The 14,254-nt window shown below is 41.2% G+C and overlaps 1 protein-coding gene across 1 annotated transcript in view; it reads right to left on the bottom strand.

Moving 5' to 3' along the window:
* KIAA0319 (KIAA0319 ortholog) overlaps positions 1-9,770 on the bottom strand; it is a 32,500-nt gene extending 22,730 nt beyond the window's left edge. The window contains exons 1-3 of the mRNA XM_058832443.1: positions 9,066-9,770; positions 1,598-1,778; positions 325-330 (exon numbers count right to left, since the gene is read on the bottom strand). Of these exons, the coding sequence (XP_058688426.1) occupies positions 325-330; positions 1,598-1,778; positions 9,066-9,755 (877 nt within the window). The 5' untranslated portion in view covers positions 9,756-9,770. The remainder of the gene's footprint in view (positions 1-324; positions 331-1,597; positions 1,779-9,065) is intronic.
* Between the last annotated feature and the right edge of the window lie 4,484 nt (positions 9,771-14,254).

Raw genomic sequence — 14,254 nt, 5'->3', positions numbered from 1 at the left:
ACAGCAAGAAATAAATAATTCTTTTTTTCCCCTTTTTGTTAATTACTGGTTCAAAACCACGACATGATGGTAAAAAGAGAGAAGGAGGGACTGTCATTGAGACTTTCTAGACAGTCTGGCTGAGAACACAGAAACTTTAGGCAATCTTTGTATATAGCTGTACCTATAGTGAGATTCATCACAACCTTCCCTTCAGCTTCTTCTTTCAAACTCCTTTTTGGACCTTCTTCGACCTACTCTTTCACAGGAGGAGGAAGAAGAGCTGCCTAGTCAACAGTCAATGGTAATGATGATCCATTATCTTGGAGAGGAATCTCTTGTAGCTCGTGTCTTCTTGTTACCTTCTATTGCTATCCTGGCTGCCAGGTCGCATTTTGGTAGAGGGTGTCAAGAATGTCCCTGTGGATGCTAGCTCTGGAGCAGGCTGCAGGGAGCCTGCAGAAACTGCAGGCCGCATAGCTTTCTCAAGTCCAGCCTGAGAAAGTAGCCTGGGAAGTTTTAAGGAGGAATCAAAACAATTCTTAGAGACAGAAAACAGCCTTGCCAGGTGCTGTTTGTCTGTCCCTTGTTTTCTTTGCAGGAGAGAGTCAGGGGGTGGTGTGCACCACTGACCAATGATGGTGATGTAGTGATTTGCTAACCAATAAGAGTTTCCTTTCTGTACTTTCCACGAACCAGTCTATAAAACAAGCCTGAAGTAATAAACTAGAGGAATTCTGTTCTGACTCCATGAGAGTCTGTGTCGTCTCTTCCCCGCCGTTCCTTAATAGAGCGACATGTCCCAAACCAGACTTTCTCTACCAGGAAGCAAAGGCCTTAGCTCTCCACATCCCTCAGTACATTAGGAGTGCAGAAAAACACACGTGTGCTTCTCTGTTTCTTATGGCACTTCTAACCCTTTGTCAGTGTGCACAGAGAGGCAGAAAACTCAGCAGGAGAAAGGAGATATACGAACATACACACAGAATTTAACACAACTACAGAGGACATGGTGGTTAAAAATCCTTTTCAAAATAAAACCATTTGTTCTGCAGCTGTAAGTGTGATAAGCTTCCCTACAGTTTTGAAATTAGAGCAAAACTTTGTTTTCCCAGGATTTGGAGGCCACGTTCTCCACCGTTAAGGACTTCCTGCACTTCCTCAGCTGCTGCATGGTATCTGGCAACTACAGATAGGCTACTACTGCAGAGTTTCTAAGAGGGAACAATGTTCCAATGAGTCACACCAAAAATAATATGGCTAGAAGAGACTATTCTGAAATCCCAGAGAGCCTCAGGGATTGCTTACCAAGTGAAAAAGAACCTAAATCACTTAAAACCGGTTTTAATCTCTGCTTTTTACTTTGCTGTATTTCCTTGAGTTGTCATTTCCCACTAAGGGTGGACTTGGTCAGGGCTTTGCCTCAGAATTAAGTGACTACAGGGTCTGGGGTTGACAGTGTTACTGTAGGTCTACAGATTTAAAGTGGGATTATGTAACATTTAGATAAAGAATGAGCTCTTACAACAGTTTGGAAACCTGACAGTAGAAAAGCCATGCCCATCCTCTGTTCAACCTGCAGGTACCCCCCAGATCTCCAGCTATGTTGAAACATTACCTGCTTTAGCAGCAGTAGCAGGTGGTGTGAACTGCTGCATGGGCTCAGATGGTGCAGTATTAGTGGGAAGTAGCATGATCCCACCTTCAGTGGCATTCTCTGGGGCTGCTGTGGGAGTCTGGGTTTTCTCTGATATGCCTGGGAAGAAATCTTTATCTGAAGAAGAAGAAGGTGTAGCAGCCTGAAAAGAGGAATTATAGGGAAAGACTTGTGAGACATTTTTCACATTTCTAGATTTAGAGATAAGATGTTTTTTTAATAGCATGTAGGATGACCCTAGAAATTTATGTTACTAGGAGATTTTATTCATGTACAGAATGCCTATTGAACAAGAACTGTGGGTTTTTGGTTTTTTTTTCCAATAAGGCTTTGTAACAAATGCTAAAAATTTTCCAAGTTTCAAATGTAGAACAGTCATGAGGCAACCTGGAATACAACTAAGGCTACCAGATATCAAAATATTTAAAAAATCAGTACAACAGGTCTAAATACAGTTATAAACCCTTAAAAGCCAATGTCAGAAAGTCTGTGTGGTATTATTGTCTTTGTACCATACACAAATATAACAGAATCCTTGCTTCTTACTACATCTGCTCAGTACACAAGTTGCTCATGCCTTTTCATCTCCTAAACAGTAATTATTAAACACCCTACATGTCTCTACTACAAACATCAAGCAGCACTGCCTTACCTTGTTAGTAAATCAGAACTGCAGCAAAGGACATGGCAAGTGTGGCACAAGTAACTGAGCACTGGGTTAATCTTGCCTTTAAACAACCCATTACTCGCAAAGGGCCAGCAGGTTTTCCTTAATATCCTTAAGACTTATTTCTGATCTAATGATATGGGAAAAGCATTTTTCCAGTTATGGCTACTGTGTTTGGCATGTGAAGGTACAGAAAAATACTATTATTCATACATCATCTATTAACTGAAGAATAGGATTATGAAGGTTAGTAAAGCCTACACTTACATCACAAATGGCTGAGGTGGAAAGGGACCTCCAGAGATAGCCTGTTCAGCCCCCCACCTCCAAATCAGACTAAGTTACAGCAGACTGCTCAGGACCAAGTTCAGTCAGTATCTCCAAGGACAGAGAATCTACCTCTCTGGAAAACCTCCAGTGTTTGGCCATCCTCAAAGGGAAAAATATGGGATTTAGTGTTTAAATAAAATTCCTTGTATTTAATTTTGTGTCCATTTGTATCTTGTCCTGCCACTGAACAACACTGAGAAGAGCCTGGCTCCCATCTTCTTCACACCCATCAGAGCTAATCATACACATCTGCAAAACTCCCTGGACCCTCTCTGCTCAAGGCTGAACAGTCCCAACCCTCTCCTCTTTGCATTTCAGGTGCTCTGCTTTCCCTTTGCAGTTTGCCTCCCTAAGAAATAAGAGCAGCCCTGCCTTGTGAACAGGAGAAAAAACTCCCTGTGCAGCTGGGAATGTGAAAGCAACGCCAGGAATTGGTTCTTCCCAGCCTGCAAGGAAACAGAGAGCACGGAAGTCATCTGCAACTCCATCTCAACCTTCAACAGCGGACACAAAGAAAAGATCCCTGTGCAGTGTCAGTGATTGCAGCTGCCCACCCTTGAGGATGCCAAGGACAACACTGTTGTGCACCAGCTGCACTTTTAGGTGAGTCTGTAACACAGACACCACCTCCAGCTCTGCTCCATATGCAGACAGTACTCTCTGAGCAGCCGGACACTGATAGCAGGATCAGGGACTGCTGCTCCCCTAAAGCAGTGCCTTCAGGAATCTCACCCTTGACAGCATCATGTAAAGGGAGAGCCTCAAGCCCATCCTGCCTTGTATCTTGACAAAACGTCTTTCCTCCAGATAGGTCTCCTTTACAAACTCACACCACCCTCATCTTTATAAAGGATTTTCTTCCCATACTTGGGCAAATCATAGTGTTCTTTTGCCTTCTCAATTTGAGGGAAGTCTACTTTCCTGAGCTTCCTCTGGTTTCTCTCCTCCCCTCATTCTTTGCCAATCCAGCAGCTGAAAAGCAGCCATCATGGCTTTGAAGGACAGATAGAGACAAAGTCACCTCAAACAAACAAACCTTCCAGGGTGCCTCTTCTGCAGTGGCACCAAACATCACTTCAGTCAGCAAGCTTAGGCAAGACACTGCAGTCAAAAAAGGTGCCCTGTGGCACTGTCACATCTGAAGCAGTGTTGCAGCCAAAAAAACCAAACTAAAAATGTTATCAGACAGCAGACAACTGGGGCAGGGACAATATCAGAAATTAAGTTCTCAGACAGAAACTATTACTGAGAGATTTGCTGGAACAGATGTGGAGGGTGAGATTAACCTAAATTCTAGCTTGGGAAGTCAAAGTAAAAGGAAAGAAAAGAATTCTTTCTGGGAGTGAGTCTGATAGGCAGTTTTGTTGGTAGGGACTTTGTGGGTTGTTTGCTTTTACCCTTTTTTACAGCCACTATTGCTTGACACAAATACACCAGTGGTGAGGGCCCAACATCCTCCAGTTATCTGGGTTTGACTTGAGAAATCTCTTGAGAATTCCAACAGAAAATGAGAACAATCATGTAACATGAAGTACAGACTTCAAAATAGAAAGAAAGGTAAATCTAAATATCAGAACATCTTTCAGGGGTCTTATACACCCTCTATGGATCAAGTCAATGTATTTTTAACCAAACAGAACTGTTCAGCTTCTGCAGGCCTTAAAGCTGAAACAAAGCCAAATCAAGAGATGAACATCTATGATATTCAACTGTGTTCTAAGTCTTAAATATGAATTCTGAAGGCAAGCCAATCAGACACTAAAAGGTTCACCATCACATATAGTCTGTCAGCCATCTTAAGGTTTCTTAGGTAGAGATTTATGCATTTTGACTGCACTATTATCCCTGCAAATACAGTAAGCACAAGAATTAAGTCAGACCTTAGCTATTGAGTAAATGCTTGGAACATTGCAGCATCAACATAGCAGCAGCTAGACTCTGACTAAGACCTGAAAAATCTTACTTGGCTTAGCAGATCAGCAGTTAACTGGAAATTTTAAAAAGAAAATTAGTTCTTTGCAGATATCTGACTTCAAGGATGAGCAGCACTACAGATTTCTGTTCTGGGCAGCTGGACAGCATATACTCTACAGATTTCTGAATGTACTCAAGTTATTGAGCTGCCAGAGAGTGACAGTCCATAGGATCCCTCTGAACTCTGATGTAAACCCAACAGTCAGGTGACTCACTTAAATGACAAACCCTATCTTCCCTCTCCCAAATCACATACATAAACTCCCTGCACCTGACTGCATTTATGACAAAGATGCTCCAAGGGCACAGACTTCAGAGGTCTGTGTTTGGTTGGTTTCAGAGTTTAAAATCTCTGTGCAGGTCCTTGCTCAAAGAACACAGCAGCTGAGGACACCACATCCTGCTGACTACTGCGAAGGAAGGGAATCAGGGGCTCGCATTTTTGCCACCTTGCTTTGTCTGGCTTGTCAAAATAGCTTTGTCTGGAAGCTGCAGAAGGGAGTGCGTCAGCACAGATCCAGGAACAGAGATACAGAATTGCTGTGGCAGAATTGAGAGGATTATATGAAAACATTGTATAATGTGCAATAAACAGGACAATTCATTAAACTTAGTAGTATGCATGATTTTAAGACCTTCATATTTTCATAACCTATACTAAAACACCACCGTTTGAGAGGTTGTTTGGATTATATAACAAAAAAAAAACTATTTGGAGACCTTCCAGCATTTTCAATCCAGTGTAAAAGTTTAAGATTTCCTTTATAACAAAATCTGGTTTTCAAAAACCAACTTTTTTTCAGAAGAAAACACAAATATGTGCGAAACAATCTGAATGAGATTTGATGAAAATTTCTGCTTGCTGGAGAAGGAGACACAGAAGAAGGAAATCCTACCACCTGAATATATCACAGGCAGCTTCTGCTTCACTAGGGTCACAAATAAAATTCCCAAACCAGAAAAACTTGAGGCCAAGCTGAAAATTTATGTTAGGAACACCTGGCAGGGCTTAGGTGGGCAGAGGACTGGCTGCAGAGGCCACCCTGGTAGTCCCAGTTAGTTTGGCAGTGGATGGAATCAAGCCACCATGCACCACCACGGCAGCCTCTCAAACCTAGTCGAAAAAGGGCAATTGCCGCTGTGAGCAGGGGACACAGGAGGATGTGGGGGGATGCACAACAGAGAGACATGAGAGGAAACATCTGGAAGCAAACATTATTGTGCACAGGGGTGGAGACACCCTCATGGAAACATGCACTGCATGCCACCTCCCAGGGAAATGAGGCCCACAGAGAAGCCCACAGTAGTGCAGATGAAACAAAAAGGAAGGAACAGAGGCAGAAAACAGAAAAAAGTGACAAGTGGCAAAAAGGAGACTGCCACCTACTGATCCCAACTTCCTGTACGACCTGTTTCCTCACCAAAGAGACCGAGCGTGATCGTGATCTGTAGTGAAAGGAAGGGGAGTGGAGACTAGGAAGCGGAGAGGAGGTTGTCTGGACTGAGGTTGATTATAGGGAAGGTCAGAGAAAATTATTTGCTAAAACCGCTCATCATCTCCATTTCTCCACACATCTCTAAATTCAAAGGATTCCCACCTAGGAAACAAAGGTTTCTTAGGCTTTGTCAGCTTATGAAAGCCTTCCATTTCCCCAGATTCTTTCTTTACATTAATAGAGAACCTTTAGAGCCATTTCTCAATAAATGTCTTGAACAGCTTTTGATGTTATCCCACTAATGTGCTTTCTACAGCTCTGCTCACACAGCACATCCCAACCACCTTCTAACTATACTTGTCTTATCAGTTATTCAGCGTCATTATAAGCTGTGGCTAAAGACTGACCCAGGTTTGGAGTTTCATCCCTTCTACACTGAAAGCAGCAAGCTCATTCCCCAGCCTTTTTATTGGAATTTCAGTGGTGGTGCTAGCATAATGTTAGCATAATATAAAGATCATACAAGAATGACTCCTCTGTGTCCCAGTGAGAAATAGGTTTCTCTCCATTTCACTTCATAATAAACTCCCATCTACACAGTGTAGAAAGAGAAGGCAAAATCTTTATATTCTGGTTGGGGTAGGAAAATCAGAGATCTACAAAGTAGGCTTGGCCATATTTATTACTGCTGCAGGATGTGAAATCTCACCTTTCATAAAATGGTATTCACGTGATCCCTTAGAGACAGGGAACAAACTTGCTCAGCTCTGACACATAGTTTAGGTGAACTCAAAGTTTTACAACTCCTTTAAGGTGCAAAGCATAAGCAGTTCAGTCAGCAGGGATCCTGACAATTGGCTAAAGATTAGGACCATGCTAACGGGCCTTCCATTAGATAGCAAAATGCAATGGAAACAAATTTCAAGTGTGATGGAGCAGAGAGCTACTGCAGGTCCTTGGCGTGGCTTGATTTCCATCACACTACACAGGCAGGAACTAAAAGATGCTTGCAATTTTCCCCTAGCAGATGGAAGGAAATATGGGAGATTAATTTAGTTTAGCAGTGGTTGGGTGTCCTTAATTTTAATTTTTTAATTTTGTAAGAACAGCTCAGCTATTGCCCTGTGTTAGAACTAACTGCAGCACTAGTGTACATCACAGAATGTCACTCCAGATTTTATTAGCAGGGACAGTCTACTTCAGTATCATACTCTTCATATGCACACATATACATACATTTTGCATACTAAGGAAAAAACCAAGCAATATCTACTCCTCTCACCTAAAGCCTATGTTAATTATGCTCATTTCGAGGTATGCATGGTAGGGACTTTTTAAAACAAGTCTCTCATCATCAACTCTTCTTGCAGTAGTAGTACCAGTTTTCAGCTTGCCACAGCACTCATTCTGTTGTCAAGTGTTCCTCCATACACATGAAGATGAGTTCTAATCTCTTCTCACTTGTGCCAATACACTCCAGATCAATTTAGTCAGTCATAAAAGTCACAGGCTACCTTGACTCTACAGGACGTGGTCCTTGAAAAGCAACCTGCTATCATGGCCCCCACTTAACTTCAGGGCAGTCTCCCTTGTCATTCTTCCAAACAGATCCTAAAACAGGCCAAAGACTGTTCTACTGTAGCCCTTAGTTGTGACCCTGCTTCCTCACTAATTCCTGCCCCTCCTAGGAGCTTCCACCTCATGCCTTAATCCCTAAATAATCCCTTGGTTCCTGCAAGGGTGAGGTCCAGTGGAGTCTCTCTCCTCAACTCCTGGAAGCAATTCAAAGTAATAACATTCTTTAAGTTATCAACGAACTTCAGAAACTTTCTGCACAGCTTTTGCCCTGCTCTCTTGCTCTCCCAGTAGGTATTGGTGTGTCTTAAATCCACCATGAGCACAAAGGCTGTTAATAGGAGACTCCTTCCAGTTACTTGAAGTCTTTATCTGTTTCTTATGACTTGCTGCTCTCCACACATCAGTTATTTCCTCCCAGAACTGCATTTACCACAGATTTCATTTCAAATTTCTTATTTGCTTGCATTTTTTCCCCTACAGTAACAACAAATGGCAATAAATTATCATTTTTACAGCAAGAGATACTTGCTGGTTACAAAATCTTGTGGAATTTTGAGCAAGTCAGCTAACATTGATCAATTTCCTCTTTCCTCTGGCAAGGAGAGTCAAACCCACGGAATCTGAATTTACAGCCTGTTTAAACTTTCCAACTGAACACATCCTGTTCTTTAGAAACCAAGGCCCCTTTAGTCTCAACTGATCAAACTAGCTGGCATAAATAGAGAACAGGTGTACCTTATGTAAATAGAGAACAGATGCATCTGACTTACACTGATTTATTTATTGGATTTTAAGTAATTAATTTATTTTTCTAATTATCAGACTCAAGGATTCTGAGAACAGAAACACCTTATCCACTTCATCCTGCTACACATCATGGTCCAAAACTGCTATCATCCCTCCTTAAGTTCCGTGCCCCTCTCAAGTTTTAAAAGCATTATAAAAATTAACTCAGCTCTTACATCTGTAACACCACTGTGCATTAGTAGCATAAAACCCATGAAGCAGGCCTAATTTTATTGATGGAATAGCTTATGTTCCCCAGTCTTGGCCTTTGGATACCAGAGGATCTACTAATACTGCTCTGCTAACTTCTTGCAGTGAGTCACCAGGGGTCAGAAGCACCACTGTAACACTATTACACCAGGTCCAGGTGCATTTGTACACTTTCAAGGAAATCTCACAGTGCCCTAAAAGGAACTTCACTCCTCATCATCTGATGGAAAAAAAGAAAAAAAAAAAAAAAGAAGTCCTTTAGTGATTCACCTGCCTCTTAAAACAATCCTATCTCCTTCAGCCACTTCTACATGGTAACACGACAGTAAGTCATTTGACAGTTGTAATATTACAAAGCAATAATCTAAGATTTTCAAATATTTGAAAACTAAAATAATTTCCAAATAGCCTCACTATACTCTGACTGCTTCCTGAGCGGAAAACATACCTCTTTTTGCAAAGCATCATCAGGTTGTGCAAGAAGTGGAACAGCTGCTTCTCTTTCAAATGTCTTCCCAGGGGGTGGTGTAATCTCCAGAAGGGACGACCTGTCTGTGGAGTGTTCATTGATGGAAGTCAGTTCAGAGTTATTTTTATTCAGAAGACTCTCTACCTTCCCAGCCTCCCCTTTCTTTTCAGCAAGATCTTCCTGGTTATCTCCATCATCACCCATGGAAGTGTTGAAGCCATTTTCACCTGTCACCATGAGGCCCCAGTCAGCATAATCCATACTGTCCTTCTGCTCGTGTTTGATGCCCACCTGAAAGGGGTCCTGCTCCAACTCTTTATAATCATCAATGTACTCAGGTATCTCCTCAAGGCTGGGATCTTTTCCAAGCAGAGACAGCTTCTTCAGGCTACTCACTTCCTCGGACGGATCATTCTGGAGTCCCACAGAGTGGACCATGCTTGGGATCACTTGCCCAAACCCTAGCAGTGAGGCTGGCCTCTGAGAAGGCCTCAGCACAAAGGTAAGGTAGGACTTCACAGTTTCAATTTTTTTAGGTTCACAATTGTCCTTGTGTTGACAGCTCACGATGTAACAGCGCCGTTCAAACATCCAAGACAAGTCACAACCAGAGAGGTCACAACACGCTGCGATGCAGTCAGACACTGACAAAGCGTGAGGAACTCGCATGATTTTAGTGGTTTCTAAGTTGGGAGATATTACTGCACCTGAGTATGTGGCTCCTTCTCTGCACTGCTGACAACTGGAACCTGCAACAACACCACCAACATAAGGTACAGCACTACAACCACCCCATAATATAGTTTTCTGTGACCATAAATGGCTTACAATACAGAGACAGGTAGCAGCTTCTTTAAAAAAGCTCATTTCCCTTCACTAACATCACTACTACCTTTTTTAAGCATGTCCCTTTGCAGTACTATTTGTACTTTGGATGATTTTTCAGTGTAGGACCTTGACATATTTTGCAGAAGTACCTTTTACTCCTGCACTACAAATTCAAACACATAGAGCTGAAAACAAGTTGCCAATACTTAAAAACAAGAACAGAACAGAGAATTAAAATAAACAAACAAACAAATAAATAAATAGGTACCTCCATTACTACCACAGCATGTAAAACCATGTCTTAAAATGCAAATAAGATGCTGTAGCATGTCATTGTTTCACTTGAGGGAGAAGGGAGCAAAACTCTAAATAGGAGAAGGATTTTCCATCTCATCTGAATGTCATGAAGAGTTTCTCACTCCAGCACACTTACTGGTCTTAATATAAAACCTGGATGAATTTCTCAAACTTCTGCTGCTTTACCCACAAGTTCATGTGAAAACCGAAGAGCGTGCTCCAGTATGGAGCTTTTTCCTTCATTTGCAGTAAAGCTGCAATCTTTTAACATGACAACAGAATTATTTTCATAGCACATTACAGATTGAGTGTGAAATGGTCAAAAAAAGCATGAATCAACATGTTATATATTCCAGTCAGTTTTTAACATCTTTTCTAGGTGTTTTTTCCCTGATATAACTACTCTTCAGAATTCCTCTCCCTAAAATCTGATCATGCTTCAAGAAAGTTGAATAAAATCAGAAAATTATTCACATTGGTTTTTATGACTCAACGAATGAAAGCAAATGTGCCCCTACTGTGGAGCTAACATAGGAATGGAAGACAAAGCTGACTTTGCTTTGTACCTCTTTATTCACAATACTATAGGTCAGGAAAAATGAAATCACAGGGCAGGAATAGGCTGGCAATAGGGCTTAGGTGTGAACATGAGCTGCAGAGATTCTCCAACAGATGCAATGCGTCCAGCACCACATTACAGTCCCCACCACCTCATCTGGGCTGAACTGCAGCACACTCCTTCACAATACATGGTCTGAATACAGCTATCAAAATATATGTGAGGAATCAAACTGCCCAGGAAGAATGTAAAGCTTGAAAAGTAGGTTAGTCCAATGCAAAAAAAACCAAAAACAAACAAACAAAAATTGCACCACATACTGAGGGACATGGTGGGCAGGATGGTTTTGCAGAGTTGGCTGTGTGGGGTAAGGAAAAGCATGAAATGAAAAAAAAATTTAAAGATTGATGACTTGCAAATAGATACAGCTGAATAGGAAGCTGACAAAATGGATAAAGAGATTCAAGTACCATTTTTCTTACTGCAGCCACTCCTTCACACAGAGCTAGGATGCTGTCAACTGTTCCACTTTATACTTTCAGTGAAAAAAAATCAATCCAGGGAAACATGCACTTAAAACAATCTATCCTATTCCTATACAGCCCAGACATGAAGCATCCTTATCTGTACCCAGAAGATGCTCAAGATTTCTGCATTTCTTTTCTGTTATACTGCATATAAATATTTCCTCTATATTCCTTTTTACCTCCAAGAACATAAGGCCCTGGCAGATACTTGGAATTGTCATCACAATTTTTTTGTCTTTCCTTTGTCTGCACAACTTAGAACAAGGGAGCCAGACAAACTCTGGGTTAAAATGAAGTATAGGAGTGAGGCAACCCATTCAACCATTCTGTCCTTTTGCAACTCATATGCATTTAGTTAGTCCTATAAATCTGTAGAGAGATAAGAAATAGGCCTTTAAAAAGGCAAAACAGAAACATGACTCTGTGCAAATATGTAAAAAAATCATTACAATGAATACTTTAGGAACAGCACTATCAATGTGGGCCAAAAAGCTCCTTTGATGAAAGCTCCTTTCATCCCCCCCCACTTCTTTATCTTATTCCTGAAAGTGAAGAGTGTGTTTAAAAAAACCCAAACAACTGAAGGATTCACTATTTATTTGTTCAGAACAGAATGACCAGCAGTTCTTGTTTTAGAGCCAGGCCTACACAACTGGGACACTCCACAGTTCTAACTGGAGGCCAGACTTCAAGTCCTCAATAAGCTTCAAATCCCACTCCACCACTTTCAGTTTGACACATCAGTTACCATACTGCAGAGTCAACATTCCTCAAAATTCATGGTGCTTCATTAGCCATAGAGAGAAACAAGTCCAGCACATTCCTAAGATGATACATGACTTTGAACTTAGATCTCCCAGGCACGCAGCCTACCCACAAACCTTGCCTAGATGGAAGTTTCATCTCTTGCTTTTTATAGCATTACACCTGAGTTGAATTGTAGCAGTAGTGCTACAAAGGATGCAAGAAAGGATGAATTGTATCAAGCTATTTCAGCCTCACACTGGCTGCGTCCACTAGGTGTCTTCACATGAAAAATATACTTAGAGTGACCTTGATCTGACTTCTAATTTCATATTCTTTTTCATCTAATCTCCAGTCTGCAGTGGACTCAAATAGAGACAGCGAGGTCTCTTATTTACAGAAAATTTACTGAGAGTGTACCACATGAAAGGTCACTTAGTAACATTTGTATCTGCTATAGTATTACTCACTGTGTAAGGTCATAGCACAGCGATTTTATTTTAGTTAACTGATCTCAGGAATAAAACCACTGCTCTACTCCGACGGCAAAAACCACCATCATGCAATTCTGTTTGTTTCAGAAGTACTCATTCAAGTTATCAACAGGAAGACTGATTCCCTTTAATAAAAGCCCTAAAAACACACTGGAACATGAGTCAATAGCCTAAAACTTCTGCAAAGGTTAAGTGTTAGCTGCACCCTGTTACATATACACTAGGACAACACTGACATAGCCAAAGACCTAGCAGGCAAGATGGCTACCTTAAAAAAATCCCAACCTATATCTCCCACCAAAATCCTAATAGTCAAACTGTGGAATATAGTCTCATTTTAAAGAGATTCCCTCCTTTCTTTGAGCTTTCACCTCTTTCTTGAGATTTCACCTCTCTTTGAGCTTCGCACTTCTGTTCCTTCACATCTTGAAACAAGAATCCACTGACGTCAAGAGCCCATCAGGAACACAGCTGTTCCCCTGTTGCAGTTGGCTAGAGACCTTTCCTCAAGTGGGCATGGAAACCCAAGAGTGGTTCCTCCCTATGCTTGCACAGCCATGAGCACTTGAACGACTTGGTGGCAAGTGTTCTTTAGTCAGTCAGTAGCAAATTGTGAGGGTGTGCCAACATTGGGGTCATCTCAGCTAATTACCCCAGCAGGAAGCCCTGCAAGGACAGAACTATCCACTCTGCTTGCTTTCTCTAGCAGCAAGCACTGGAAGAAGAAGCAGAAAGAAGGGGCAAGAAAAAAATGTACCGTAATAGAGAAAAGCTCAGATTCAGACCTTACACCAAGAAAAATCACTTTTCACCAGAATCCCACTACCTTTTTGCTGGCAGCATAGCATTGAGGGTCCACATAGAACATTATTCTCACAGCCTAAAAGTCTCTGAACTACCTGACCATGGAGGATCATAGGATGTAGCAGTTTGCTACAGGAAGTATAGGATTGTCCACGTTTTCTCACCATAAGCTCCATCCACTCTCTCTTGGAAACTCACTCTATTCTGTTTTTAGGCTTAGTGATTTTTTTTTTTTAATCTATCCAAGTAACTGTTACCTCATTTGGTGAATTTTGAGATGAAAGACATTGTATCATTACTACTTCCATAATAAAACACTGAAACAATTTTGGTAAGTTTCTGGAAGCAAAATTAAATAAGTTTTATTTTTAGTTACAGTCATCTAAGAAGAGAAATTAAAATTCCAATTTTCAAGCCAGAGAGAATTTCCACAGCAGAGCTATAAAACTAAGCACATTTCATACCATAAATGATGAAAAAGGCTTATATTCCATCAGCTTGATAATGCCCTACAGAAGGTGCAGTCCTGGAAACCAGAAAAGCAGTATCACTGACATCTGAACATTTCAACATCTGAAATTTGACTATATTGGACTCTAGCAGCAGCTAACATCTCAGCACACTGTGAAAGCATTTTCATTCTTTTACTGCAGGCTGCCCTGAGGTTGTCGAGACCCTGACATCTCTCAGGTCTTTAAACACAGATAAAACATATGTGATAACAAAGTACCCTTTTGGGTATTGGTAAAGGTGATGACTGAGGAATAGACAGATTAAAAAGTGCTCAGTACATAAAACCAAATCCCCAACACAAGCTATCAACAGTAATCTAGTTACATCTGCAAATAATGATCTGCAAAGCCGTTATGGTCATTACAACAATCTTCACACTTCTTTTGTCCAGTATCAGTCATA

This window comes from Poecile atricapillus, chromosome 2 (genome assembly GCF_030490865.1).
Source record: "Poecile atricapillus isolate bPoeAtr1 chromosome 2, bPoeAtr1.hap1, whole genome shotgun sequence".
Taxonomy (NCBI): Eukaryota; Metazoa; Chordata; class Aves; order Passeriformes; family Paridae; genus Poecile; species Poecile atricapillus.
The sequence above is the reverse complement of the archived record's forward strand: the minus strand, read 5'-3'. Positions and strand labels throughout refer to the sequence as shown.